This window comes from Dendronephthya gigantea, unplaced genomic scaffold, assembly GCF_004324835.1.
Source record: "Dendronephthya gigantea isolate DGI-Jeju-01 unplaced genomic scaffold, DenGig_1.0 000059F, whole genome shotgun sequence".
Taxonomy (NCBI): domain Eukaryota; kingdom Metazoa; phylum Cnidaria; class Anthozoa; order Malacalcyonacea; family Nephtheidae; genus Dendronephthya; species Dendronephthya gigantea.
Window position 1 is genome coordinate 382,385 of NW_021163069.1, and position 27,812 is coordinate 410,196.

A 27,812-nucleotide genomic window follows, 5' to 3' on the forward strand; every position below is an offset into this window, starting at 1 on the left:
ATGAACTTCGTAAATATAATTTTATTTTCAAATTTGATAAACTTTCAAATGTCCATATTTATGGAATATTATCATATACGATATATATAAGCAATGATAAATTCAGTAACTGCTGTGACAAAGACTTGTTGCTGAGTTTTCGCTAGGCACAGGCCACAGGCGCAATGGATTTCCGTTCACTGATATCCACCAATATCCACCGACCGAAAAAGGAAATATAGATTTTGTTAAGGAAACACTGGTAAGTTGTGGCGGGAAAATGGGCGGGAAAGACGAGCGGTTGAACGAAAAAGCAAGATTTTTTACATTTTTTGTCTATTTTATGTAAATTTTGACATATTTTCTTTTGTGTCAACAATAAATGGTAGCTCTAGTTATGTTTGAACTTTGAAGAAATTTTGGAATGCAGAAGACCTTGTAAATATGAAATAATACATGGAAAGTTTGCCATGGAATTCTACAAGGTCCAAGGTATGTAAACTAAATAATAGAATATATTACTGTCGTTTTTTGTACGCAATTGTATGGGGTTATTGATTAAGTTGCATTTATCACAATGAAAGTCTAAGGGCTCAGCTGGGCTTTTCCCACCTGCCTCAGATATCAATATTTACATGTGGAATATGGATACATATTATTAAACTTATCCCATTGTCTTTGTTTAAAAACAAGATACGTTTATTGAAATATTGTATATGTGATGACTTATTAATTAATTGATAAAAAGTTGTTCTGCATTTAACCATTGTTCAATTTTTTGGTCAGGCAAGACTTGAAATGTATTTTTTGTTTGTATCTTAATAAAACATAGTTGTGTATCTTTATTAGAAATATGTATTTGAAGGTTTCTATTAAAATATTACAAAATGTGCACCTGAATTCAGCTTTATATATACATGACACTTAATAGCCATATACCAAAGCACAAAATGGCATAAAGTATAGGTGCACCAACACCCATGTCTTGTGTACATATGTTACAGCTACCATATAAAGTAGAAGTAAGTCAATTTTCTACCTGGGGCCAGTTTTAAGGCTCAAATATACCCTCAGGTGAAAATTTAACTTGCTATTAACAAATTCCCTGAAATGGTTGGATGGTTTAACCATGAAATTCCCAGTTTACCCAAACGAAACATTTTTCAAAAATATGTCTACTAAGTCAGTCATGTTCTGGTCTTCCTTGGGGATTGTCTTTAAAAATTCACGTCTGGACTCTGCATAGTGAAGAACTTCTGCAAAGTCATGATCCTTTGCAACTTCGTAAGCATTGTTTGCAAATTTGACAGCCTTCTGTATGTATTCACAATTCACATCAGGGTTTTGATGCCAATATCGCAAATACAGGTCAGACTTGGCTAGCAGGAAATGGAACTCGTTAAAGCCAGTCATGGGTGCTCCTTCAAAATCTTCAGCTGCTTGTAAACTTTCCTTAGCACTTTTTAAGCTCTGTGGTGATACTGTTTGGTTGAAGTTGATGGCATTAAACTTTGGGGATGAGGCCAGGTATAGCATTGCCAAATTAATGTGGACTCGATGCTTTATGTTTGCAGCAGCTTTTTTATAAGCTATGATGGTTTGTGCATGTCCCAGGGCCTGTATATAGTAACTCTCTGCTTTGTCAATCAGTTCTTCTTTTTTGATAGGATCTGGCTCCTCGCTGGCCAAGATGGTGAGTAAAGATGCAGCATTGCAAAGAAACCATGCTGTAATCCACCCTGGCACGATCAACTGCATCTTCTGAAGAGCATCATATGCATATTTGTAACTTTCTTGGTATTTTCTTTCGGACCGTTTGATGGCAGACCAGGAGTAAAGCTCTTGTACCTGAAATATTGCACAGTTTTTCGCCTGTTTTAATAAGGAATGGTATGACTTGAGGAAATCATATGCCTCTTGATGCTTGTTCTGTCTGTATGCCGCAGCAGTGCATTGGAATGTTACAGCTAATTTCATATCAGCATTAGTGTTCATGGGTGTAAGGACTTTCTCTGCGATTCTATTGATTTCTTGCCAGTTTCCATTGTTTCTCAAGTTCTCCATCAACTGCGCTACCTCCATGTATTCCTTTTCCAGCTTGTCTGAGCTCCATCCAGTTGCACTAATACTCTTGTACACTGCTGGTTCAAGGGCTTCAGATCGCCTCCTTGTGCGAGAACTGTAATCATCACCTAATTTGCCACAGTCTTCTATCATCTTCTCTTTCCAAAGTGGGAAGGGAATTCTGGCAGCTTTTCCATTCACAAACTGATAGCTCTCTGGTTCCTTAGCAAACACTCCCCCCGGGCATTTGGCGACCGACAAAACTATGACGAATACGTCGTGACACACTTCGTATCTCGATGTATCGCGTTTCTGAACAACTGGAATAAAATCAATCTTCCAGAAATGTACGTGATCGGAATCTTTAACCGGCCAAATCATATTCGAGAGAACATTCGAGACTTTGCCTTTGATCTTTTCTTGTTCCTTGACATTCGCTACTTGCCCTTCAACGATATACGTAGTGTCATCGATGCCATAGTAAACTTGACCTCCTTTGTGATTGGCAAAAGCCGAAACGTATTGCACCAGCTTGTTTGTTTTGTTTGTGATTCGGTCGGCCAAGGAATTGCTCTTTGTTGTGTCGTCTTTCAAATGTTTGAACTGTACCGTTTGTCCCTCGCGTAAACAATCAAGGGCTTTCTCTTTGTAACGAAACTCCATACAATGTTCTTCGAAGGTCACCTCGGTTATTTGTTGTCGTTGTCGAAGGAGAACACCGACTTTTTCCCAATCACCAAAAGGGATGGCATTAACTTGACAATTCGTTGGTAGATACAAATGGTACTCCACAGTACAGAATCGCTCTGCTGGTTTAACCACGAACCAAAATCCATTATGGTTTGTATCCTGTAATTTGAATGCGTCAGAGACGGTCGCTAAACCAGCAAAATTTGCGACACTTTGCTCGATTCGTCTAGCTATGTTGTCAATTATCTTTGGATGCGATGCCTGGACGTCTGTGGGCGTATATTTGAGAGAAATGTGAAGTATACCTCCGCAATTGCTGTTAAAGAACGCACACACGACCGATGTAATTTCATTTATCTTTTCGTCCCACGCTCTCGACTTTTTAGTATTGTTGTTGCTCAAATGCTTCTCAAGTAACTCGATCGTAACTGTAGTAGGATCGTTCGTACCGAGTTCAGCATTTCCTGCCATCGATATGGAATTTCTCAGTCATTTTCCTCTTGCAAACGCCACTTATCACTGCAAATTTATTACTGTTGTACCGCTTGGCAACTCGTGTTTACAAAGCTTTAAATATCTCAGTTATTTTGTCCAGGGTTTTCCCCTGCCTATGTTTACCAGTGACATCATGAACTAAAGTGTTCCGGTATTGGGCAATCCCCTTTAACACGTCATATTAGAACTGCGGTCAAAGTATTCGTAGTTTTGAGAATCCTGTGCTGGAGTTTGGGAGAGTGGATTTTGCGACAAGTGTTCAGAATGAATTTTTGGGGAGTTGTATATACCTTCGCCCGTCGTAATATTTCTACAATGTGTGCATGTTTGTCTTGGAAACAGTTAACTAGAGAAGGCTTGGCCATTAAACAGAAAGTGACACTGTTCCCTTATGATCTTAATATGAAAGAGTGAGAGGTATTATTGTAAATTTTTAATTTGTTATGAATAACAGTGTGTCAATTAAGTCCAGATCAGTGGTCAAGTCTAACGATCGAGTCATCGATTTTTCCTCGACAACTATGTTCTTTTTCAATGGTATTTACTGCCTATAATATACTGTTTGCCTATGCACCATCTCTTTCACATCCCGTATTTGGTGCTATTTATATGCCATTTGTTCACGGACCACATTTGAAATGTGTTGAAATAATCGGAGAACCTACGTCACATGAAAAAAGAATGCAAGGTCTCTTAATTTTTGCGAGCAGTACGAGGTGGAAGCCTCGAGGTTTGGGATTGCTTCAGCTATAATTATAGTGCTGTTGATCTTAACTGGATTAAAGGCACTTTAACAAAACAAGTATCGTTCCATCTTTTAAAGACACGCCAATATTTCTTGTAAGTCTTAATTTAAAATTTTAAAAGGCGAGGGGATATAGTCATTTATCAGCGTGTGTTAAAGTTTTAATTCATATAATGACTATGGCCTTGGTTAAACGTCGCATTTTGGTAATGTTGAAAGCCGGTTTTCCCCTAGTAGGAATTTTCGATGGAACCAAATTTTCCGCTCGATTTTCTTTTCAATTGTTTCAATTGTGAAGGGAATCCACTACGGTCGAATTCTAACAATTGAAAAGAAAATCGAGCGGAAAATTTCGTTCGCTCGAAAAATTCCGCCTAGTGGAAAACCGACTTAACAGCACCTTTAGGTCTATGTTCGAAAAATGAAATCACAAGTGCGTTAGTAAATAATATGATTTATTTTGGCATTTGTTTGCAACCGTGTTTCAATTTTAAAGCTGATGGCGATGCCATTGTGAATTTTTGGTGCCAACCGGCAATTACCATATGAAAATTCCTCGAAATTAAATGATCAGAAAACTGAAATTTCCTTTCAAGGCCGGAAGTGGTCGTGTAAAGTTTATCACGCTTTGAACACACTTTAGCGAAGCTTATTTCGAAAGTTTCTTCTCAGATTCAGACAAAGGAACCAATGAAATACAAGCAGTCAACCAGCAGTCTCACTCAAGTCAATCCACTGCATATACAGGGTGAAGTGCTTCGTTTATTTCAAATAATTTGTGAACGTTTATAATAATATAGTACTTTGTGTTCGTACGATGCAATGCAAAGCACTGAATATATACGTTGCGATTTGTTACAACACAAGGAGACTTGCAGTATGGCAGCATTGAAGAAGAATTTCTCATATTGAGAAAGACGTTGACGAGAACAATTAGCAAAGAGTCTGTTCTTAGGAACATCGAAAGTGAGGGTATAATATGTAATGAATTTTTACCGACATGCACATAATGCGTATATAGTTTGTGTGTGCGTGTTGACCACAAAGTGATTACAGCTATAAAATTTTAAAACCGAACTGCCGGAACTTTAACGGTAATAATATTGCCGGAACTTTAAAGGTAAGTGTATAGTTATACCAGAAGTATAAAGCGCTTACAATGTGTATTGACTTTCGCGTATAAGCCAAAGTTTAAAAATACTCTCACAAATATTGTGAATGACTGACCCTCATCTTATCATTCTTGAGCATTAAATATGCATTTCCATTGAAAATTGAAAATTTGCATGCATAGAAATATTTCAGCTCAGTAGTTGAATACTTTAAATTACATTATAATATAAGTATGATATAACGAGCAATTTGATTGGCTACCGCGCGTGCATTGTGAGGCCATAATGCACGCTTCTGGCTTCTGAAGTTTTTGTTGCTAAGCGACATCTTAAATAACATGTAAGGAGAATTTCATCTCGAGAAGCTTGTAAAACACTCGGCTACGCCTCGTGTTTTACAAGCTTCTCTCGTATTCTCCCAACATTCCCCCATCGTGCATTATTACACCATAAAGGCACGCGACTCGTTTTTTAATTCTTAAGTATCTGCCATTTAATCTAAATGCCTTTAAATCCCTGAGCAAAAGGTCCCGCGTTTAAAGAAGCCTAGTGTCTACTAGGTTGAATTATTGTTAACCGCGAAACCATGACGCGGAATTTTATCAATAGTATAGCTTGTCATCATTCAAGTTATTATTAGTCAAACTATATATGCAAGAAACCTCCCGACGTTTCAGCTTTCCTGCCCATATAAGTTGAAAATAGAAATCCACATTTATTTCCCCGTTTCCTAGCGATTAAAAAGTTATTATAAAAAATAACGTTATTCTAGAGCGCGTCAACGATCTACCAAACAGCATGGAAGAAGAAATTGATGTTTCGGTTGCGGAACAGCGACTTAGAGCAGCGGGAACCGATCCATCAAAACAAGTGTCGCCCCTCTTCCAACTCGGGGAATGGTACTTGAAAAAAGCAATGGTCGTAAAAGATGCTGCTGATTTCACAAAGGCTGCCGCACTTTACAACGCAGTTCTGGTAAGATCGAAACTTGCAGATCATGAAATAGACGGAGAGAAATAACCAGAAGAATTGTTGAGACCACTCAGCAATTTTTGCACATTTTTGGAGGCGGTGAAAACGTCGCGCTGGACGAGATTCGCAATGAAATTGATTCTCATAAGGAGTTCCTTGCCAACGAAAGAAAAGTCTTTAAAAAGCGTCTTAATGATATCGATTCTCGTTTTAATAGGAGAGATAAAACCGAAGATCATTATAAGGTATTGAGGAATTTATTTATTTCGAAATTATAACAAGATTTTTGTGGATTTGTGAATTCAGATGAAAATCTTTATGTGCATGACTTTTCACTAAGTGGAACCAACAAAGAGGCGAAAGTACTTATCACGATAGGAAGCTTATGCCTAAGCAGTTGTTTCACCCCAATTTAGTTCCATACAAAGTTTGTTTCACTCAAACTTGGATTCTACAATATATTTCGGAGTTCAACACAGGCATTTAACATGACCCTATAGACCTAAAAGCGACATTGGAGGAATTAGACTCCCGAACCAATTTCTGCTTGGTATAGAGTACCGTTGCCAAACATTTTCGCCTCTTTGGAGAATAATAATTAAATATTCAAAAATATATTTTGTTTAAGGGCCACGCAGAAAAGATACAAGACCTTTTCCGCGACATTCAAGATATGTATATCAGACTGGTAGCAATGTTAGCCAACGAGTGTGAAAATAAGCTTGGTCGACCACCCTGTGACTATGCTATTATTGGCCTTGGTTCGGTGGCTCGTATGGAAGCAACTCCTTATTCAGATCTGGAGTTTGCCATTCTATACTCAGACCCAGCCATAGGAGACAAGATTAACTACTTTCGCGTTCTGAGCTATCTTCTTCATTTAAAAGTTATCAATTTGGGGGAAACTATTTTACCAGCTTTGGGAATCGAACAGCTCAACGATTTTGAAGACCCAAAACGGAATTGGTTTTATGACTCGGAAACGCCTCGAGGAATTTCGTTTGATGGCGCAATGCCGTGGGCTTCCAAAACACCGCTAGGAAGAATGGCAACGAAGAATAAGCCCGCGTTAGAGTTGATCAGAACACCTGAGCAAATGGCTGAATTGCAAGATGAAGAAACTGCGGTGAAAGAAGGATATCACTTAGGTGAGAGTGCTGGGCGTTGTTGGCGGCGGGATGGGGTATATTGAGGAAAAATAATCTATCCACATATTCATATGTAAATGCGATCACTAAAATAAGCACAGATGGGCTTATGAGCATAAACATAGTTTTAACAACTTTTAGTTCTTCAGTAGCCTTCTGGGAGTATTTTCTACCCGTTTAATGACAGCTTCCAATTTTTGCTAAAATATTTGCACGACTGATCTGTCTACACTTAGGGTGACTATACTTTGTATTATCAATAGCTTGTAATAGGAGAGTTTTCCTGTAGTATATTTGTACATGTGGTATATAGTTTTCATATAATTGTTATTATTTAGCTGATATTATGTCCCGAGTTGCACTACTGTTTGGCGAGCAAGCATTAATAGCGGAGTACAATGAACGGGTGGCCGAGAAGTTAAACACAAAATCAACTGCAGTGGAAAGTATATCAGAGGGAAACTCACCGACAGTAGGCGTGAACCGAGGGATCAAACAGCTGCTGCATGACATTACCAACTATGATCCGTACGATTCCTTTCTTGGTATGTCCTCTTACATGGGCGCTGTTTTCGATACAAAAAAGGAATTCTATCGTCTCATTTCGCTAGTACTTTCCGATTTAGGACTGATATTTAATATCAGATCTGCCTCGCCATGGCACGTGATTTCAGAGTTGCAGAATCGAGAAATCATCGACGAGTTCGAATCAGCTAACGTGAATGTGTGTTTATCAATTGCAAACGAAATTCGTCTGAAAACATACTTTGCTAATGAGGGTCAAAAGGAAGTACTTTCGCCTGTGCCTGGAGATGCAAAGACAGCTGCAGAGCAACGTTCCAACAATTGTAACACAGAACAACGTATGGATGATTCTCCTTTCTATCCTGATTTCGATGAAGACGTGGTAGTGCGTCTTTTAAGCACTAGTTTTGATATGCAAAAACGATGTGAAGAGTTTTGCATAAAGTATAATAAATGCAACGAAATCAATATCAGAATACTCCAGAATCCAGTCTCCTATTTCTCAAAGGCAAGTTTGAAAGGGCATTTCTATTTTCGTCTCCAAAACTTACCGAAAGCTTTAGAAGCGATGGAATCCATACCTGAAGATAATAAGGATCCGGGCACCCTTTACGGTCAAGCTCTTGTTTATCTTCGTAATGAAGAGAACGAAAAAAGCATCGAATACTTGGAAAAAGCACTGGAAGCGCATTTCAAGAATGAAGAGATGTCCAATCTTCATGTCCTTCAAGGTATGAGTAGTTTAGCAATGGCACTGCTACTCTCCGGGGAGTACGAGAAAGCCAAGTTTAGACTGGAAGAAGCCATAGTTAAACACAATGAAATCTATGGTGAAGGTTCACAGACAATCGAACTCTGTTTCTTGATGCGCCGTCTGGCTTCCGCTTATTCTGACCTGGGTGATTCAGCATTAGCTTTTGAAACCCTTCGAAAAGTTGAAAGAATCCAGGGAAGCCTAACTTACGTTCCTGATGATGAAAAAATAAAAACCTATTACGTCATGGCATGTTCGCTAACTGCGAAAAAGCAATATTCGGAGTCACTGGAATACTTGAAAAAAGCGCTGCAACTTAGTCACAAGTTGTTTGGTAAACATAATCTCAGTATTGAATTGGCTTCAATCTATATGGGGGCGGGCGTTGTTTATGAACGTTGTCTTCTATATGACGAGGCGGCGTCTTGGTACGAACGAAGTTTGGAATTGTTCCATTTGATATTTGGTAAAAATCCTTGCCGAGGTTGGTTGTGTACATTATTGATACTTTATTTCATTACAGATAGTCTGTTCAATGGGGCATTCCAGCTAAAGACTTAGTAACATCGCATGCATGATAGCTACTAATATGTAAATAAAACAGTTTGCCAACTTTTTAGCTTATGTTGCACCATACTGCAGTGCTTGCTCTCATCGAGCTTTTTGACCCCACAACTCTTGCTGTATTTCGTATTTCTGTAAAATCGCATTTGTATTTTGGGCGAATAGTGCTATTTGATAAAAATTTATACAACATATAAATGGTCAATATAATTTTTTCGGAATTTCTTTGTTTCCACATAAAGATGCATGTACGCACCTGGCCTTCGTACATCCGTACTAACACGTTCAATAATTTTTGTCTCAGGTAAAATTGTCTGTTTGATGCAGTTGGGAAAATTACATTCTCAAAGACTGGAAACGGATAAATGTGTCGAGAGTTTACAGAATGCACTAAAAGAGGCGAGAAGGTTCAACCATGACAAGCCTTATTCCCTACATGCTCTTGTTTTAATTAGTCTTGGAGAGGCTATGCAAAAAGCTAAAAAGTTCCATGATTCGCTTCAGCATTTTGAAGGAGCAAAGGAAATCATGAGTAAGATCCCTGCATCTAATGGTAACGACGGTCTTAATGCAAAGATTCTTTACAGCATGGGGAACATTTACGACGAACTTGGTAATTTATCCAAGGCACTTCGGTGCCTTCAAGACGCCTTCGGCCTATATTCCCGATATGTTGAAGAAGATGAAGCTAGGAATAAAAACCTGGCGATGGTTTGTATGAATATCGCGTGTGTTTCTCAAATGATGGGAAATATTATACAAGCTAAGGATTACTTCACCAAAGCCGCCGTATTCTTCAGAAAGATTCCGCTGACCAAACCTATATGCTCATGTGCTGTGGCAAATCTTTTTAGATTAACCTTGGTCTGTGAAGCTATCGGAGAAACTGATGAAGTATTGAAGCATTTAGAAGAGGCGAGAGATGTTGCGAATGCTATCGGGTTTAAGCATGTCATGGTGTTAGATGTGTTGCACAGGTTAAGCAAGAAATACAATAACGAAATGGGATCCTTCGATAAATTCAAAATTTGTTTTGAAGAAGCTGTAGAAATGGCTAACTGTCTGCCTGAAGAGTATGAGTCCATGCCACCTTCACTCTTAGAGGTCATTGACGTGCTGAAAACCTAGATAACTTCTTTCTTTCTTAAACTGAGAAGAATATCAGCATTGTATTGTATTTATTTTATTAGCTATATTAAGCCCAGGTTCAGCGCTCCTGAATTAGTATCTGAATTTTGGATCTTTACGACGGATAACTGACTGATTTTAAGTACTGTTCTAAGTGCATGCGTGCATTTTATCGAATAATAATCGTCAATAAAGGATCATTCCTAATGGTGTCCTGCGAAATTATTGATTTCCGGTGCGCTTCTTTTGTCTAGCACTGTGCAAAATTTGTGCTCATTTACCCATGGACAGCTGACGTGTCTTACAAAAACACCCAAACTTTTCACCAAGACTAAAACGGCACAGATCCCTCCACCAATATCCGAGTGCATGCAGTTTTCAAATGCCTGCCATTTTCGAATTTTGGGTTAGGGTTAGTTTGTTTTTCTGGATGTTATCTCTTACCCAGGGCCGTCACAGAGTTGAAAAAAAAGCTGCATGCGGGTACACGGGTTTGCTTTGAATGAGGTTTGTGAGGAGTGTTCAAAGTTGAATACTCTAATTGATCACGTGCATGCACCAAAAAAACAAATATTTCTTTATGCTGGTTGCCACTTGACTCAGTGACGTAACGTCATTTTGAGGAAGGTTTTCAAAACTTGAAATCCTACCGGAGGAAGGTTGAACTCTTTGCAACTCTGGGTCGTCAAGAGGCAAGCAGACCCATTCGGCCTATTTATGTAAATAACTATCCGTGGCGAAAGAAAATACTTTGGTTGGCCCAAATTTATCCACTGTTATTATATGCAGAGTCAAATCGTTACATTTCCTTCGAACCAAATTATGATTTGTGTAAGAAATCTATGAAGTTCTAAACGATCGATTTATTTAAACGAATCGAAGGGTCGATGAATACGTTTGGTCTACTGGTGATGGATAATGTAATGTGTTTTTGAGGCTATTCCCGTTTTTCCTTCACCGCTGTAAGTTAAAACAGTTTTCCAGTCACATTATTATATGTTGGTATGCATCCGTACTATCAGCCTACTGTCGGCGGTCTCTTCCAGTTCATTTACTGGTATATACAATAGTATTCGTATAATTCATTTACTGAAAATGACAACAAGTATATTTATATCTCATATTTGGTGTTCTTCTTTGCAATGCGAACTTCTGTAAAAAGGAACTCCCTTCGCACCCAATCTCTGGGGTCAAACTTTTCCACTTGGATTCGTCAAACCATTGGGTAAACTGTATTATACATTGCAGAGACTCGATTTTCCCTGGGCTACCAGGCGCTCCTCTGTCGCCATTTGCACCCTTGGTCCCAGCCTTTCCGTCGCTCCCTCTATCACCGGGCGGTCCGGTTGGGCCGGTCGGACCTGTCTGTCCGGTTATACCCGGTTCTCCTCTAGGTCCAGGTGCCCCTGGGAGACACGATGTTCTGATGATGTTCGATGGAGAGGTGGTCGTACTTGGATTGCTACACGTACCCGAAGGCCCTGGTGGTCCCGGTGGCCCTGGTTGTCCGTCTCTTCCCTAGTGCATTCATTAATTATTTTATTCATGTGATTATGGTGTACATGCAATAATCAGACAGTTAGTTGCGTTTGAGCCAGAATTTGATGTGGGAAAGGGTAGGGCTATGCATAAATGTCAGCGTCAGTCGAAACCTGCGTTTTTCTCTCTTGTTTAATCTTGCCTAAAGCTAAACGAGTCTCGTTTAGCCCACTGCAGGTTCCGAAAAAAAAACCCTTTAAGAATCCATGCAATCTGATTGTCTTTAATGCTAGTATTTCAACGCTATGTAATTAGACCAAGTATAAAATGCACACAGTTGTGCAATGTTCCCATCTTACTCGGTTTACTCAGGTTACTCAAGTGAGTTTCTGTTTTGGAAACGTTACTCCACTTCTTGATAACCTCGAGACATGAGGAGCTATTAGTATATCGGGAAGCACTGTTTGCAAAGGACTTATTGCGCATTCCTATTCTATGTAGGAACGTACAAGAATATCTTACCGCAAGACCTGTTGGCCCAGGTGGACCAGTTGGTCCTGTACTTCCTTTGATTCCTTGTCTTCCGATTATTCCAGTCTAATAATGTTATACGTAAAAATTATTAATAGTTGTAAAGATATCATGAACAATTCTTATCGTTATGTGATCATGATGGGTTTGTGAAAACCATGTAAAAACTAAACCCTAACTCAGGAAGTGACACTGTTGTATAACGTCGCTATGGTAATTTGTGAGAAAGTCGCGTCCAAACTAGGATTTCAAATTGTGTTTGCAAAAGTATGTTTTGCAAATTTTGTTTTATTAGTAGCTAAAAGTTAGTCTAATCCAGTCTATGTAAGAACTATTGTTTGATGCTGATCATGCAATTTTTGTGTCATTACAAGGCATCGAGAAAAGGCATATAAATGTAGACGATTAGCCTCTAGCCACTTAATTTTTACTTTTAGTAGTCACACACGCGAGTCTTACCGTTCCAGGCTGTCCTCGTATCCCTTGCCTTCCATCACGGCCATCTGTTCCCTGAGAGTAGACAAAAACGAATAGTAACGATTTATTTTCCGTTTTTTTTATAGCATGGAGTCGCACAACGGAAAAACACACGGGGAAATCATAAGAGTCTGCATTTTTTGAATTCATCCGATCTCTTAACTGTAAATGCAGTTTTGGTTGTCGTGTTTGGCGAATGAAGGGACAATACAGGTGAGGGTACATGCAGGCTAAGTTCTTTGCATACGTAACCTTCTAATCCCAGCTTATACGCCTCAATGTCTAACAAGTAACGTTCTAACGTGGGACAGGTCATTTATATAAGCGTTATTACGTCATTAACGTTTGATAAATTGTCGTATTCCTCGTTATTACGTCACACCAATGGTGAAGATATCAACGTCCCAAGGGAGCGGGAATGTGAAACCGACACTGATACGCGGGAGTCAACGGATATGATTTCATATGCGTGCAGAGTCTTACTAAAAAGAATAATTAGATCATGACCATGCGAACCCCAAGAATTAAGGGTCTGTTTAGGCAACTGCGTTTTTGAATGATTGCGTGGTATTTCAGTTTGCAAAGTCGCGCGTTGATACCGAGGAGCGCAAATCAGTATTTTGCTGTCTCCTGAAGGTCAATCAATAATCCAAGCTTAGATTTTTTGAAGGTAAGTTGCCGTGTCCAGTGTTATGATTAAATCGGTGGCTTACCCCTTGGCCAGGAGGCCCAGGTGGTCCTGCAGGACCATGTCTGCCTCGTGCACCTTTTTGTCCTCGGCGTCCTCGACTGCATGGACATTGCTAGAAGGAAATAACATCATAATTATGTTCACATTAGACCATGTCCGTAGGAGGGTACTAAAAGTGGGTTATAGGAGAGGATGCATGCGAGATGAGCATGCTCCAAAATTTTGGATAACCTAAACGTGGAAGATGCAGATAAGTACTAATTCTAATTCACCTAAAGTGTACTTCTATTCATCTATAATGGTTGAAAATGTAACCATAACCTAGTTACGTTTACCAATAACTTTCTATTATTCAATCTCTGATAAGAACCGCACGAGGTCGTTTTTAGCAAATCGTACGTCAATTTTATCTTTTTGTGTGAATGCTGATTGATGCATTTTCATTCTTCTCGACCACACAAAAAGACTACGAAATATGCCCTCGATTCAGCTAATTTATGAAACTATTGGAACAATCGATGCCAATGGAAGTATAATTGATGATACGAACTCAAATTGATTTAAATGTTCCCGATCTCAACGTGTGCATGCATATAACTTTGGTGGCATGACTCTCATGGTGGTATTTCTAGTTGGTTCTAAACTCGTTGCTCTCTCTCCATGCCCCTGCAATTCTGTCGAATGTGCATTTCAGGTTACAAAAATTGCCATAGGAGAATCTCAAAAGCGTAAATTCTTTGAATGGGACTTGATTCATGCAACCCTAAACCTACTCTTTGGAGACGATACGCAATAGCATTTGCACAATCTGACATTTATTGGCGCAGGAGCGTTGCTCTCGAATTGCATTGAATTATGTTTGTACTGAATGGGATCATACATTTAAGGCGAAGGTGGGATAATAATGGAAGTCCTAGAGAGTGGGGATGATTGTTTTTTTCATGGTAGTACTCTATGATACAAAATCTGTCGTTTTTCCTCCCACCGACAAAAATGATCACTCTTATTTGAACTACATATTTTGGTGATTACGCTCGTGTGACGCTTACAGTGCTGCATATGCGATTAGTGACAATATGCACAACATCTGTTTTGAAATACTTTGTGCGTCGCTTTTACTTCGCCTCTTTTCTATCGTTTATATGGTAATCAATTATCCGACACAATTTCTCCACTGCAATTTATCTATCCGCTGCAGCTGATCTCTGTATTTCGTATTTGCATGCTCTATAGAATGAACGTATTCTCTCATTTCGTAATATTTGGCCTAGTTATAGCTAGCGATCAAGTAATTGTTTTTCTTCTTAAAACCACATGTTATATTAGTTCTAGACGCTTCCGAAAGTCTTCATCCCCTTCTATACCTTGGATATCACGTTCTAGAACGCTCACATGCTCTCTCGTGTATCTTCTCATTCTCGCTAGTTCTATCCCGACGGTCTAGCGCGTATTGTTTACCCCTAATTACATCATATCGTTTGAGATATTAGTTAATTCAATCATCTCGACTATTTGGAGATTAAGATAAGAATCAGTCATTTTAAAAAATCCCGTCGAATGGTTCGTGCGTGGGAACAAGACGCATGCCATCAATTCTTACACAAATCAACAATATTTTCTGGCAACGCGCGTGTTGGCGCTCAATAGCGATGCCACCCAAATTTTTTCTTCGTTTTCTGTGTCATCTAAATATACCAATATTTATTTTTTGAGGGTAATAAAAGGCAATGGAATTATATTTGTTCTAGCTACAAATAGTTTGACAATTTTGAAAATTCAAAGCAGACTATCGTTGCATGTTAGTAAGGTTGCATGGACCTCAACTTCCAGAAAAGTAACTCGTTAGACATCGTTTAACGTCGTTTGTTTCCTGGATTTTAATGCATAAATAAACTGACCCAACTTGAACAATCTGAGTTACAAAAAGGAAATAAATCAAATTTGTTTATTATGCGACCACAACTCGATTGTAACATTTGCGTGTTTTACTAAGAAATAAACCTTTGATTTGGTTGAAATATTTAAGCTGTGATCTTTGCATGACCGTGTCCAATTGTTATTGCCTCTAGTTGGCTAGGTAATCATCAAAGTAGCTGCGATGTAAATTCATAGTGAATGCCAGAATTAACAGTAAATTGTTCATTTGACTCAAAATTGAATTGTGCACGAGTGAGGTGTACTCATTAGTTAGATGGTCTGAATATCTTTTTTTATATCTTTATTATTAATCAGAATCTCATGCCCGCAGATTCGATCCTGCCAAGCAGGGAAGTAACGCTGATTTTTTTCGCTTTTTAAGTTCATTTTCATTATATACTAATGAACGACCACTTTTATTGACCTCTTATAAGAAATGCAGTCATTTGGGCAACTTAAGTCCTCGATTAATTGAGCATGTTTGGTGTACAAAGGTGTTAGAAATGGGGTCGAAATTTACGTTGTAATGGTTCAAGATCAAAGTCGTGCGAGAAGAAAAAAGAGGACGCTGCCGCTGGGTGTGTCAAATATTACATTTCATTTATCCGAAGACCCACGTCGGTCGAGCTGTCCGCGTTGGTCCCTCTTCTCTCAGCGTGCGACTGCGCATGGAACTGGATTTAATCTAGAATCAATTAAATTAAAATTACCAGCTCGATTCATGCATTTGAGCATTAATTTTAACTACACGTACCGCTGTGTTTGATCATAAACACGCAGAAGTTCCGCGTATGATTGCGCGAAAATAGTCGAGATGCTATTGTTTTAGATGAAAACAAATTGCTGTATTTTTGTCACGTTTATACCCACCACAAAGCGATGCTAAAAATTCCATTCTTCCCATGCCGAATGCGTTTTTCTCAGCATCATTTTCTAAATTAAGTTCCTTCGAAAATTCGCGAGAAAAACTGTGGTATCATCTTAGCGTATTGGAAAGCGGATGGAAAATTATCCTCAATTAGTTTAGCTGGTTTTCTTATGACTCATATCCTTTCTAATTGCATTTTAATGGCCATTAGAGGATTTGTCTCACTAACCGCCTTATCTGTTGTACGAAAATACGTCGACACTTCGTTATGAACTCGATTAAACGAGGCTAAATATTTCGATGACACACGTTTTAGTCATGGATACCCAAAACGAAATCAACAAAGCGTATGATAGAAAATTTGGTTTGTCAATAGAATGAATGTTTTTCCTTTTTGATTGATCAGCATAATACTGCTTGGTCGCCAGTGGTCTGCAAAACTTTCGAATTATCATAAACATCTTTTAGACTTGACTATCAGATGCAGTTGTAAGAATTGCAACGTATTTCATCTGAAAAGATATTTCTTTTTCCTCAGTTTATATCGGTAAATCACAGCCTATGTACCGAGCGCCAGTGTTTTTCCTAAATCCTTTTCTGAGCATAAATATTTGGAATTTGAATGGAATGTATTCATAAATATCGTTTTGTTTGACATAAATAAACCGGCGAGGAGAACCATCCCTCCTAGTCAAAATTATCCCAAAACGGCGTAAAATTTAATGTGTCATTCATTATTGATGCACAGAAAGGGTATGCAAAATTCATGGCTGGCAATATATCTCTGCGTAAATAAATCACATTACATCAATTAAATATACAGCGCACTGTCCCATTGAATGAAACTCAAAAGACAAGCTACACTTTGCCACGAATCAGGGTATATGTGTAATATTTCATTGCATTTCCTCAAAGCAGAAACTCGAATTCACAAATCTCGAAGCTTGTTTTACTTGCCGAATGTAATTACACCATCAATTAATGCACGAAAATAGTTTACTTGTTGCTTGACATGAAAACTAATCTTACTGTTTTTGCCACACTTCAATGTGACGGTGCAATTGAAGTTGAACATTTGCAGTGAAAATACTAGCACAGTTGTAATACTTACGACCTTGCATGAGTGCTTGCGAATTTATTTTAGTCACATGTTGCGAAATCTCAAACTCATGTTGGCGGACGATTCTCGAATAAACCAAATTAGAAACAAAAGTTTATTGACATCGATTTTCACCCAGCATATCAGTCAATTTCAAAGAGTGTACCTTGTTGTTTTAAGCAGATTATGTATTTACAAGTCTTTTCTTAGTCAATATTGAACTAAGGTCGCTTTCAGTCACGCGTTTCTGACACGCATGTAGGTATACACATGCACGAAATGGTTGCATTTCACGACATGCATTGCAATTTTGCGAAAAAAACCTGTTTAATAGCTAATGCTGGTAGAGAAGGAGAGAGTGTTTGAGGAGTGTTACTCATGTTGTAGCTAACTTGCCAACTCTTGTTTCCTCTCGTTGATAATAGTTTCTCCTGTATCAAAACTTTCAGAGTATCAAATCTCATGCAATTTTTCTTTCTCTCACTCCCCGAACTATCATGCGTGCGTTCATTTTCTGACTTTCTTCAACCCAAGAGTAAACACAAGCTGCATGGATTCTGTCAGGCTGTTACAATTAGAAACAAATAAAAAAATGAATGTGCATTGTGAGTGTTTTAATCTAGTGAAGTAATTAAGGTACATGAGCAATCAATCTTTTCCAGTTTGACACGTCGTGGTCCAACCACTTTTGACTGGGTCTAATTGGCGATATTCTAATCCATATAGGCCAGAAAACTGATATTCATTAAAGTGCCTATATCACTTGTGGGATCTTTACGGATTTGAATAGAGCTTGAAAAATTAGTTTATAAGTTCTACAACCATTTTTGATATAATTAAATAGTTTCGAAAATACGTCGGTTGTGAGGACTGGGACTCAGGAATGATTTGCAAACACGCCGTCTTTTATAATGTAAACATGAAAAGTTTCACTGGCGATATAGTTTGCGCTTTTCAAGAAAAAAATGCGGGAACGGTGCGTTGTGTATGGCTGCAGCAACTGGGCGAGTTTTTCTCAAAATATTTTACGTTATTGGAAGATCGAGGTAAATTACAATTGATTTTATTATGTTTGACAAGAACTCGGTTCCTGAGTTCCAGGCCCCCAAGCACGACGGAAATTTAGGCAAATCGTCATGTTTAGATGTAAATATTTTCCGAACTATTTAACTATATCAAAAAGGGTTGTAGAACTTATAAACTAATTTTTCAAGCTCTATTCAAATCCGTAAAGACCCTACAAGTGATATAGGCACTTTAAATCTCGATTATACCCTAAACGTTTCGTAGAGATATCAGTTGCCGCGCTCACTGATAATGAATTGCCTTTAATCCTAGCTGTGTTCACTATATGGGCTCAAATTATCCTTTAGTAATTGTCTAATCAAATGCTTACCAGAGAATGTCTTTAAGCTTACGTACGTGCGCCGAGCTGGTTTTACTAGGAACTTACTAGGAAATTGGACGCGTTGTATAACCAGAGCTATAGCTACAACTCGTTTTAGGGCCTGTGGTTGCTTTTAGAGGTTTAAGCTGTTTTCATTTAGGCGATTTTAGCCCTTTTAGCAAAATGCTTTTCCGCCAGCCAATCACGTTCAGAAATTTGTATGTAGTTCGCTCTAGCATGCAAACACGAAGGTGAAATTGGAAGGAATTCTAATTTCTAAACGCATAATAACGGCGACATAGCCTCTATATATTCAGGGTGAGTAATGATGCCTTTCACGCGCAATAACTACAGCTTTATCATCTCTGTCACGATTAGAAAGCGTTATTTATCATTTAATTTTATGCATGTTAAAATGCATTTTTGAGAACAGGACAAGTAACTGAAGTAAGGCCTAGGTTAAACGTCGCATTTTGGCCGCGTCGAGTGCAAATTAAACAAAAGATAATGATATGGTAATTATTGGTGGATTATCCATTGTTTAAATGTCATTCATATTGTGATCATGGAATAGCCAATAACACTTATAACCATCTCAGATGATTTGAAATGGTTAATTCGCATACAAGCTGAAAAGGTCTATAGCTGAAGCGCAGCATAGCGGTTGTGATTAATCAGAAGATAATTAACCCAAATGTGCAAATCTTTCTCCGTCTCCATTGGGATTAAAAATGCATTCCAATAGTGCGAGAGATAATAAGACTGTAGTCAACTGAGCCTGTTGAACACAATGGAGTTGTGAAATTCAGCCTGTGACAAGTTCTTAGCAAATTTGAATATATAAAAGCTCGGCTTATTTTTTATTCAACATGTGGCTGAATGAACATATGAGACATTGGTGGATATGCCATGATTTAAACAAAGCTTCCTAGTTGAGCACCGATATTTCAGTTCAAATGACTCAAATAAATAAGCTTGATGGATATAAACAAAGCGTTAATAACTTAACATCATGCTTGCGAAGCGTATTGGAATAGAATTCTTTTGAGATGGTCTTGTGTGTAGTAATAAACTGTGTGCCTGATTCACTCTGTGGACTTGCGGCGTTTGCCTTTTTTGTGCTAGTTATGCTTTTAAACGACATGGCAATGGAATTAAAGCAACTTACATTTCGACCTGGCAGCCTATGCAGTGTCAGTGAATATTGTATTTGACTGAACAAGAAAGAGCCTGAATCGAAGGTAATTTGTATCACTTTCTCTGTCAATTAGACCCTTTTACCACCCCCCTTATAAACCCGAAACTTATCAATTTTATAGCAAGAACTTTCCAGTTAACGTTGTTCAGAGAGACGTAATGCAATCACTAGATTACTCAGTGGTGGGGGTATTGTTTTGCACAGCAAAGCGGCCATTTTGAATTCCTAATTAGATGGCTCTATAACTGGCGGTTACCCTATCAAAACGTTACTTGGCTGATTTTCATATATAAGTTTCGCGTTTCCTGCGGTCACAATTACGAATGACTTCATATTAGCATTGCTGATGATTCCAGCAAACAGTTTTTTGTGCGTCATTGTTTCAAAAACATAAACATCAATCATTGATCTTTGCATTGCCTAGGAGGTCACACCATTTTTTTAAGTTGATCATTCCGTTTATTTATTATCAGGAATATTTTCGCTTTTCAGTATACGTTAATGACGAGTGTTTATAGGTAATGATGCGGTTGATGCCGTGATGGGACTTCAACGTCGAATATTTTTATTATTGCAACCTCGTTATTCACAAACCTTTCTACTATTCACCAATTTCGAGTTCACGGCAAATCATAAAACGCCTAAAAACACGAGTATCGTAATGCGCAGAAATGGAAGACATTTGCAAGTCATTTTCCAAGGTAATTTGATCATGAATAAAAAAAGCGCGCAGGAAGACCGTCGAACATTTGCATAATCCGCGCATTAGACTGACAGCCTGGGAAGGGGATTACGCTGAGACCTTGCGCCCTTGCGCAAACGCCGCAGCACCTCACTAATGTTGAAAGACAAATGGTGAAAATGCGTTAATCAAATGAGATCTAAATTATATTTACACCGCTTGGTTAGCTCGCGAGATATCACATATATTAATGAGTGCGAAAGGTCACAATGTTTTGCCAAGTTTGAAATGCCAAATTCGCCAATTTTCCGTATTTAACAGTGATTAGATTGTGCCGCCTCTGATAAGCGGTTTCAAAGCTGGATTATTGTTTCTGGATTGTATACAACTAAACAATGCATTTTAACAAGTTTAGCATTTCGTTAACGAATTTACTTGTGACACGTACGACATAAAACTTCAAAGATTGCTTTGTTGGACATCATATCTGATATCATAAGAAATTTGAAGTCTTTTTTTCAAAGTTTCTGAACATGATAATAACAAATATTTTTATTGAAGCTTTAAGCTTTCCGGAAAACATTGCTGATTTGTTATTTCAATTCGCGTTAATCAGGATGTCTAAATGTTTTAAAATTTATTATTTAAAAATATTATTTTAGCCGTTGAAATTCATTAATTGGTCGCATACAGCGGTGAAAAAATCTTATTTTACTATAACAATAATTTATCATGAACTCTTTTTTAATCATTTTTATATGGGCCATTCTAAAATTATGGAAAAATGAATTGATGAATTGGTATTCACTATCTGCAGGTGTCAAATGAATTCACCTTTTATTTTGCTCTAATTTCAGTCCTAAAATTCGCGTTTCGGAGCATTTTATACTCTGGGAAATTTGATATAAGTCAGTCTCTGGCCAACACTTTCTGGCCTGTCAACTACATATGCGTACTATGAAAGGTATTTCTCTGAAGTTAGCCGCGAGCTCCAGTTTGCCGTAGTTACGGGAAGTTAACATGTATGGGCGGTTTCGTTCCGACTGTGATTAGATAATCCCTGCATTGAGAGATAAGAAGATTATTGCAGGCGAAACACAGGGATGTTTGTCGATGCCAAATTAATGTGAAACTGTTTTATGATTGCCGTGTTGTTGAATTTCTCAAATAGGAATAAGCCGATCGGAAACAAATTAAGGGAACAATTGTATCATGTCGGAATCTAGGATTTAGAAATGATTACAATTGTAAGCATGTATATTAAAGTATAATTTCCATGATTGTCTATACATAAAGGTCATAACTGTCTATACATATAGTTGTTGATTCGAAAAACTTTAACCTAAACCTTAACTTCTACTATGTCTATAGTGCTATATTATTGATTGAAATTTAAGCCAATTAAATTTAAAAACCATGACCGCCGACTATTTAAAAAGTAAGCAAGTAAAAAGAAAATTCCGAATAAACAGGACATCTTGAGAATCGAAATATAATTCAAGCAAGACACAGATTAAGACTGTAAATTTTCGACTTTATTACAAAGTTATCTTCATTTCTGTCTGAAGAAGACTTTACAGTCGAAAATTTACAGTCTGTGTCTTGTTTGAATTATATTTTGATTCTCAAGATGTCTTGTTCATTCGGAATTTGCTTTGTACAATATAAAGTCAGAGTAAAAGAACTAGAAAAGCCAGCCTGCATTTGGCTGTGTCTATGGCACATGGTACTCCATGCTACGATGTTTATTAGAACGTACAAGGTCATGGTCATCATCACCTCTGGGTTTTGGTCATGTATAGTTAATCCGTATGAGAATTATGGCCAAGGTTCAATGTTGTATACAAGTTTTATAATGTTTTCGCATCATGGTGCAACCCCCCAAAACTGTCCCCGATAGGTGGTGTACCCATTCTAATTAACAAATAAAACAATTAACACTACATGAAACACCTTTATAAAACTACTAACCTTTTTTTTGCAATCTAAGCCCCATTTGTTCGTTAACTTGTCCTTCTTTATAACACAATCCTAGGAAAAAAAAGTTTTTTCAGCAATTAGACAAGATAAAAACAATCTCTATGGGTGCGTGGTGTTGGTTGGGAATGGTGTTAAATCTGTGCATGGTTTAATAAACCGGGGTATAGCGTTAGGCTGTACGAATTCAATTATAAGGCACCTTATTGCGCGCTAAAACCATCGAATAGGGAAAATCGCCTGTCGTTTTTAATAACCTTTATTAAATCATATTCAAGTAAAGTTTATCTGTGAAAATCCCTAAGGGCTTTAACATACAGCTAATGGCTTCTCTTGTCGATAGATATAATTGATATCGACAACTTAAATTTGAGGTAAGTCGTCGACAGCTAAACGTGGCATTTTTAAGGAAACGTGATTTGTGAACGACAACCATATATGAGTGTCTTTGGAAAATTGTAGTATTAATATCGCTCACTTCCAAAATTAATCTTTAAGTACATCACATTTGGATATTTTTTCGTGTGAAAGGTATCAGCGCTATATTATTATAATTCATGGTTATTTACATGAAGAAAAATACTTCAGTAAATGAAAAATACTGGGACTAGAAAAAATATTAGATTTGAGTGTTTCCCAACATCTGATTTTCCTAATATTTAAAGATTCAAGTGCGTGTCCGGCTGTCTTCAAATTGGTAATCACTTTATCATCATTTGCAGTCAACTTATATTACATGCCCAGCATATACATAAACATTGCATGTCTGACACTATCTCTTGTCGACAGATTGTGCGCGCGACAATTTTTTCTCTAATTTCTATAGGCCGAAAATGGACTTTCATGCATGTAGTGATGTAATATACCGCCCCTCTCTTTCTCTCTTCGAGAAAAAAAAACTCGCATTAATTCCTTCAGATTCGACCAAAATGTCCGCCGATGATGTAAAATTTACATGTCGCAAACTAGATGCGAATTGTAATTGTAGTAAAATTTGTATTATACCGTAAGTTATACTGAAATATACATTGGTTGCTAAAATTTTATATCCCATAGGCTTACATGCATACCGTTTCTGTAAGTTTCAAGGCTTATACTTGGAAATACCATTCACATGCATTGGTTTGTTCAGGGGTTATTATGTAAGTTACACCATATCACTGGCTACCAAAAATAACCCAAGCATGCGGACCACCTAAATTTGTTTAATAAATTATGCCGAGAAATTTCCGATTAAATAAACAATTTAATGTGTAAAGAACACACGATATATCAACAAAAAACACGGGAATCTTACGCTGGAATTTTAAATTGTTTCCAATCAAGATTAAGGTCAGTTTTTTAACGCATATTAGACGCATACTATATAGAATTCAAAATGGCGACAGACAATTATTACGAGGAAACAATTGTGGTTAACTAGATAATGGATCTTTCCTCGAATTGCCCTAATCGTTCTTTTGACTTTGGATTTGCTGATTGAATTGTTATTGTTTGTTTTGCGCATAGAGTCTGTCCGGAAATGTGAAATGTTTATATAAAATGAAAATCATAGATCAGCATGTCGTCCATAGCTTTTTGCGGCGATGATTGCTTGCTCGTACTTTTTTTGAATGCCGACATGACCTCGCACACAGCCAAATTAAAATATTACTAAAATCGTTTTTGCGAAAGTCTGTTTCCGCATCAGCTATAGACATTAATATATTTTAAGTTTCAAATGCAGTTAGTTACATTCTCGATACAAAATACTGCTCTTTATCGATGGTATTCTTTAGATTGGTAGAAGTCCCTCTCCATATGCGTGTATTCTATCTCTATCCTTTCAGCCATGACTTGAGGAACTTGTTAATCAGACACTTGTTGATTTTCTGAAGATGCATTAGCACGTGTCGAGATAAGAACATTATTTCTGCATCTGTACGCACTCCAACTATAAACATTCGTTACTTCCCCCGAACATGCATGTGTATTCTATTAACTTAGGCTCTACCGGTCTAGACAACAATATATAAGATGAGATTGACGTTGTCAAAGTATTAAACTGTTTTATCTACAGTTCTTTATACATCATAGCTTTATTGGCTAGAGTAATGGCTATATTATTAGCCGCATATAGTCGAAAACGAACTGAATATAGTGTGTATAGTTAACATAACCCGTCGTTAAGTCCTTGAGGTTACTAAATACAAAGCCATTTGTATCCAAAGGCATCGGACATACTTTTACTGTAGATAGAGCTCAGTAATTGCTCTGATCTGATCTAACGTGCTAGCATGCTTGTATGCAAAGTTACGTATCAAAACCCTCTTCTTCACTCAACAACAAAATATTGTCAAGATAATCGTACATTCGAACAAAATAGAAAAAACTAATATGTTATTTTTGTAAAATGTTACTTCTTCCGAGGTGCCTTTTTTACTAAGAGAGCCGCACCAGGCGGGAATTATGCTAATGACTCACGCAGATTTATTCGTTCATAAACAAATCTAAAGATTAACCACTATTAGCAATTTAACAATTAGACTTTAGGAATACAGTAATGTGTTATAATAGATTGATTTGTCGATTGTGACTTCAGAAAGCGCCAAAAGTTAATATTACTTAAAGTAGACGGGTTAACATACGTTAAAGTAGAGCGTATTACGATAATTATTTACCCCACGTAATTCGAATGTCATTGTACAATGGTTTATTTGTTTTTTGGCACTATACAACACATACTTAACAATTTCCGCTGATGTCGCCTTTTCCCTAAGGCTTGAGGAATTTATTACACCAATATATTTTGATTTACGAGAGGAAATTGGCTTGACATGGTACTTGAGAGAACAGAAGATCCTCAATATTTGCCAATTGCATTGACAAACCCGCTGTGGCAAACTGGCAAAATTTGCTTCGATTGTTCTATTAAAATGTTAGAGTACTTTCATTGGACTTTATTGATGAAACCAAAGGGTTGGCGTAGGAGAAATAAGGCTATATTTGAGCACCTCAAATGACGTAAATGTTTATTCTGGTGTTGATAAAGCTCGTAACGATTAAACTTTTAGCTCGCTAAGTATCTAACCACGATGCCACTTCAGAGTATAATTGTATCATTCAACGCCTTTAGTTTGGATGTAATATATAGTTAGACATTGCACACAATGATTAAAAGTATATGTGAACAATAGTTTACTCGATATTTATATATTTAGGAAGGCCTTCGAATCGCCCTCCACGATTTACGATAACATGTTCTCTCAATGGAGAAAGAAACTCGCTTTTCATTTATTCAAAAATATGGTTTCGATATATCAATTCGTACACCTCACAGACATAGTTCATGGCTTGTATGGCCGCCTGATAATTGCAGTATTTTGCGCCCTACGATCTGACTGGAATCAAATTTACATAAACAGTTACTTACAAGCCCGTACCAGTATAACAGTAAACCGGGAAGTTTATTTGTTTTGAAATGTTTTGACATACATTCTCAGTTCAAAGCATGTTATTTCTCCGTAAATATGTTTTATTATATTTAACACCACCTGTGGGTATTGAACATACGTTTGTGTAATTTGGCAAGACGTGCTTCCGATATAAGGCTCATTATAAAGTTACTATATGTCCGGGATGGCGTTTCCCTTATTCACAGATAAGCTTTTTATAATAATCTCATACAGATTCAATTATTCGTCCTTTGTGCCCATTTCCTTCACTTTCTGTGGGGCTGAATAAATATAGTACTGTAATGGTAGCATCATTAAGGTGGTATAGAATATGTCTCGGGAGGTCAAATAACTCTGTAACATATATCATAAATCATTTGATACTAACTGGGAGCTAGGCATACGCTACAGGCCACAGGCAAAATTGAGTCAAACCAACTTATAAATAGTTGTCAAAAATAGAAGCGGGTGGTTTATTCTCAATTTCTTAGCAAGATCTTGGTTGCACTGTATAGCCTATTTGGTTATGCTTTACCGTGTATGCTTTCTTTTTGGACCATCCGAAGTTTGTATATAGTTGAACCGTTTACATCCTATCACTCTGCCGATTGCATCAATTTAGCTATATTCCCAATTTAGGACTGAATAAATGACAAATTACTCAAATCATGGATTAAACTGATTTTAAACATAAGGGTACTTTTAAATCTGGGAGCTAGCAGTGTAGCTAGTATAAGATCATACACAGTCGTGCGATAAACAGAACTGTGATAACTAAAGAGATAAAGGCTAAGAAATAACCTATTCTCTTCTTCTAGTCAAGAATTAACCGTATCCTAAATCAAACATTAAGTGTTGAAAACATTTGTTTGTGTTGCAGAATTTGGTCTTAATCAGCTGCTATAAGCTTCATCGTGTTACGTAGACGAAGTATACTCAACTTCAAAACAGGAGCTTCGCGTGTCCCATAATTTATATTGAATTTACAAAATACTGTTACCAAAATTCATCTGATATCATTTTTAAGATAAGGGTTGTTTGAGATGATCAACCGGGTCCACAAAACATTGCAAACAATTAAAAAGATCGGAAGCTAGGTTTAGCATGCATTGATAGCTAAAAAGCCTTGAAACTTTTATTCAAATATAAAGATATCTTGTCTGTGCCTATTGGTCATGTCGTGTTCAAGTCGCAGTTACTAGGTAGTCTGTATAATATAAATCAGCGCAGCGAACGCAAATTAACCTTAGTAGTTAGAGATAGTATAACCGTTTCTCTTTCCAGACAGAATAATGTATATACCACTGACCTTAGTACTGCTTTTTTTAGCAGTCTTCTTCGACTTTGAGGACGCACTTAATGCGAAGTGTGGAACTAACACCAAAAGCACTTCAATCAACGCGACTAAAACTATCGCACGATGACACGCACGCGAAAGATTCATCGTAAATCTGCGCACTCTTGTCGGCACCTCTCTTTACTCCCTTTGCTGCCCGTACGCAGTTTATGCTAAGTGGACAGAAGCGCGCGCTCGTTCTTAAAGCTACTCCGCCACCGTATGCTATATTTACACTGTTTTTCTGTGTTTGGTGCGCGCAATTCATGCTCCATGCCGTTCAAATAACCTAATTATCACCCCCGAAGTGAGATAATAAAACACACTTGCGCTTCGAGCCTTATCGGATTACACGGAACCGTCCTGAAAAGGATCCGTGACAAAGCGCCCGCATGACAAACATGTCAAATTGCTGAATTCAGAATGGAATTAAGAACCCGACATCTCTATTTATCCTGTTTAACGATAGCTAGCAGGACATATAGGTTACTGCATGGTTTGTAACATTGTGTGTTTAAGTGAGGTGGCCCTGATTTAATTGATTGTTGATAACTTATCAT

The 27,812-nt window shown here is 37.6% G+C and overlaps 2 protein-coding genes across 5 annotated transcripts; one reads left to right on the plus strand and one right to left on the minus strand.

Annotated features, from left to right (window-relative positions):
• The first annotated feature begins 451 nt into the window (after positions 1–451).
• On the plus strand, positions 452–10,348 carry LOC114530060. Of its 4 annotated transcripts, XM_028551646.1 has the most exons (6): positions 5,053–5,093; positions 5,858–6,302; positions 6,686–7,205; positions 7,544–7,750; positions 7,832–8,968; positions 9,353–10,348. In XM_028551646.1, the coding sequence occupies exons 3-6, from the start codon at positions 6,731–6,733 to the stop codon at positions 10,174–10,176; spliced, it is 2,643 nt and encodes an 880-aa protein (XP_028407447.1). In that variant the 5' UTR covers positions 5,053–5,093; positions 5,858–6,302; positions 6,686–6,730; the 3' UTR covers positions 10,177–10,348. The 4 variants fall into 4 exon arrangements, with proteins under 4 accessions (XP_028407446.1, XP_028407445.1, XP_028407447.1 ...); XM_028551645.1 differs by lacking the exon at positions 5,053–5,093 and adding an exon at positions 452–471 and having other exon boundaries at positions 7,544–8,968; XM_028551644.1 differs by lacking the exon at positions 5,053–5,093 and adding an exon at positions 3,373–3,645 and having other exon boundaries at positions 7,544–8,968.
• A 591-nt stretch (positions 10,349–10,939) lies between these two features.
• Positions 10,940–27,465, minus strand: LOC114530061 (pulmonary surfactant-associated protein D-like). Its single transcript, XM_028551647.1, has 6 exons — positions 27,226–27,465; positions 22,477–22,536; positions 13,377–13,466; positions 12,646–12,696; positions 12,178–12,252; positions 10,940–11,694 (listed from the first exon to the last, which is right to left on the minus strand). The coding sequence occupies exons 1-6, from the start codon at positions 27,358–27,360 to the stop codon at positions 11,263–11,265; spliced, it is 843 nt and encodes a 280-aa protein (XP_028407448.1). The 5' UTR covers positions 27,361–27,465; the 3' UTR covers positions 10,940–11,262.
• Between the last annotated feature and the right edge of the window lie 347 nt (positions 27,466–27,812).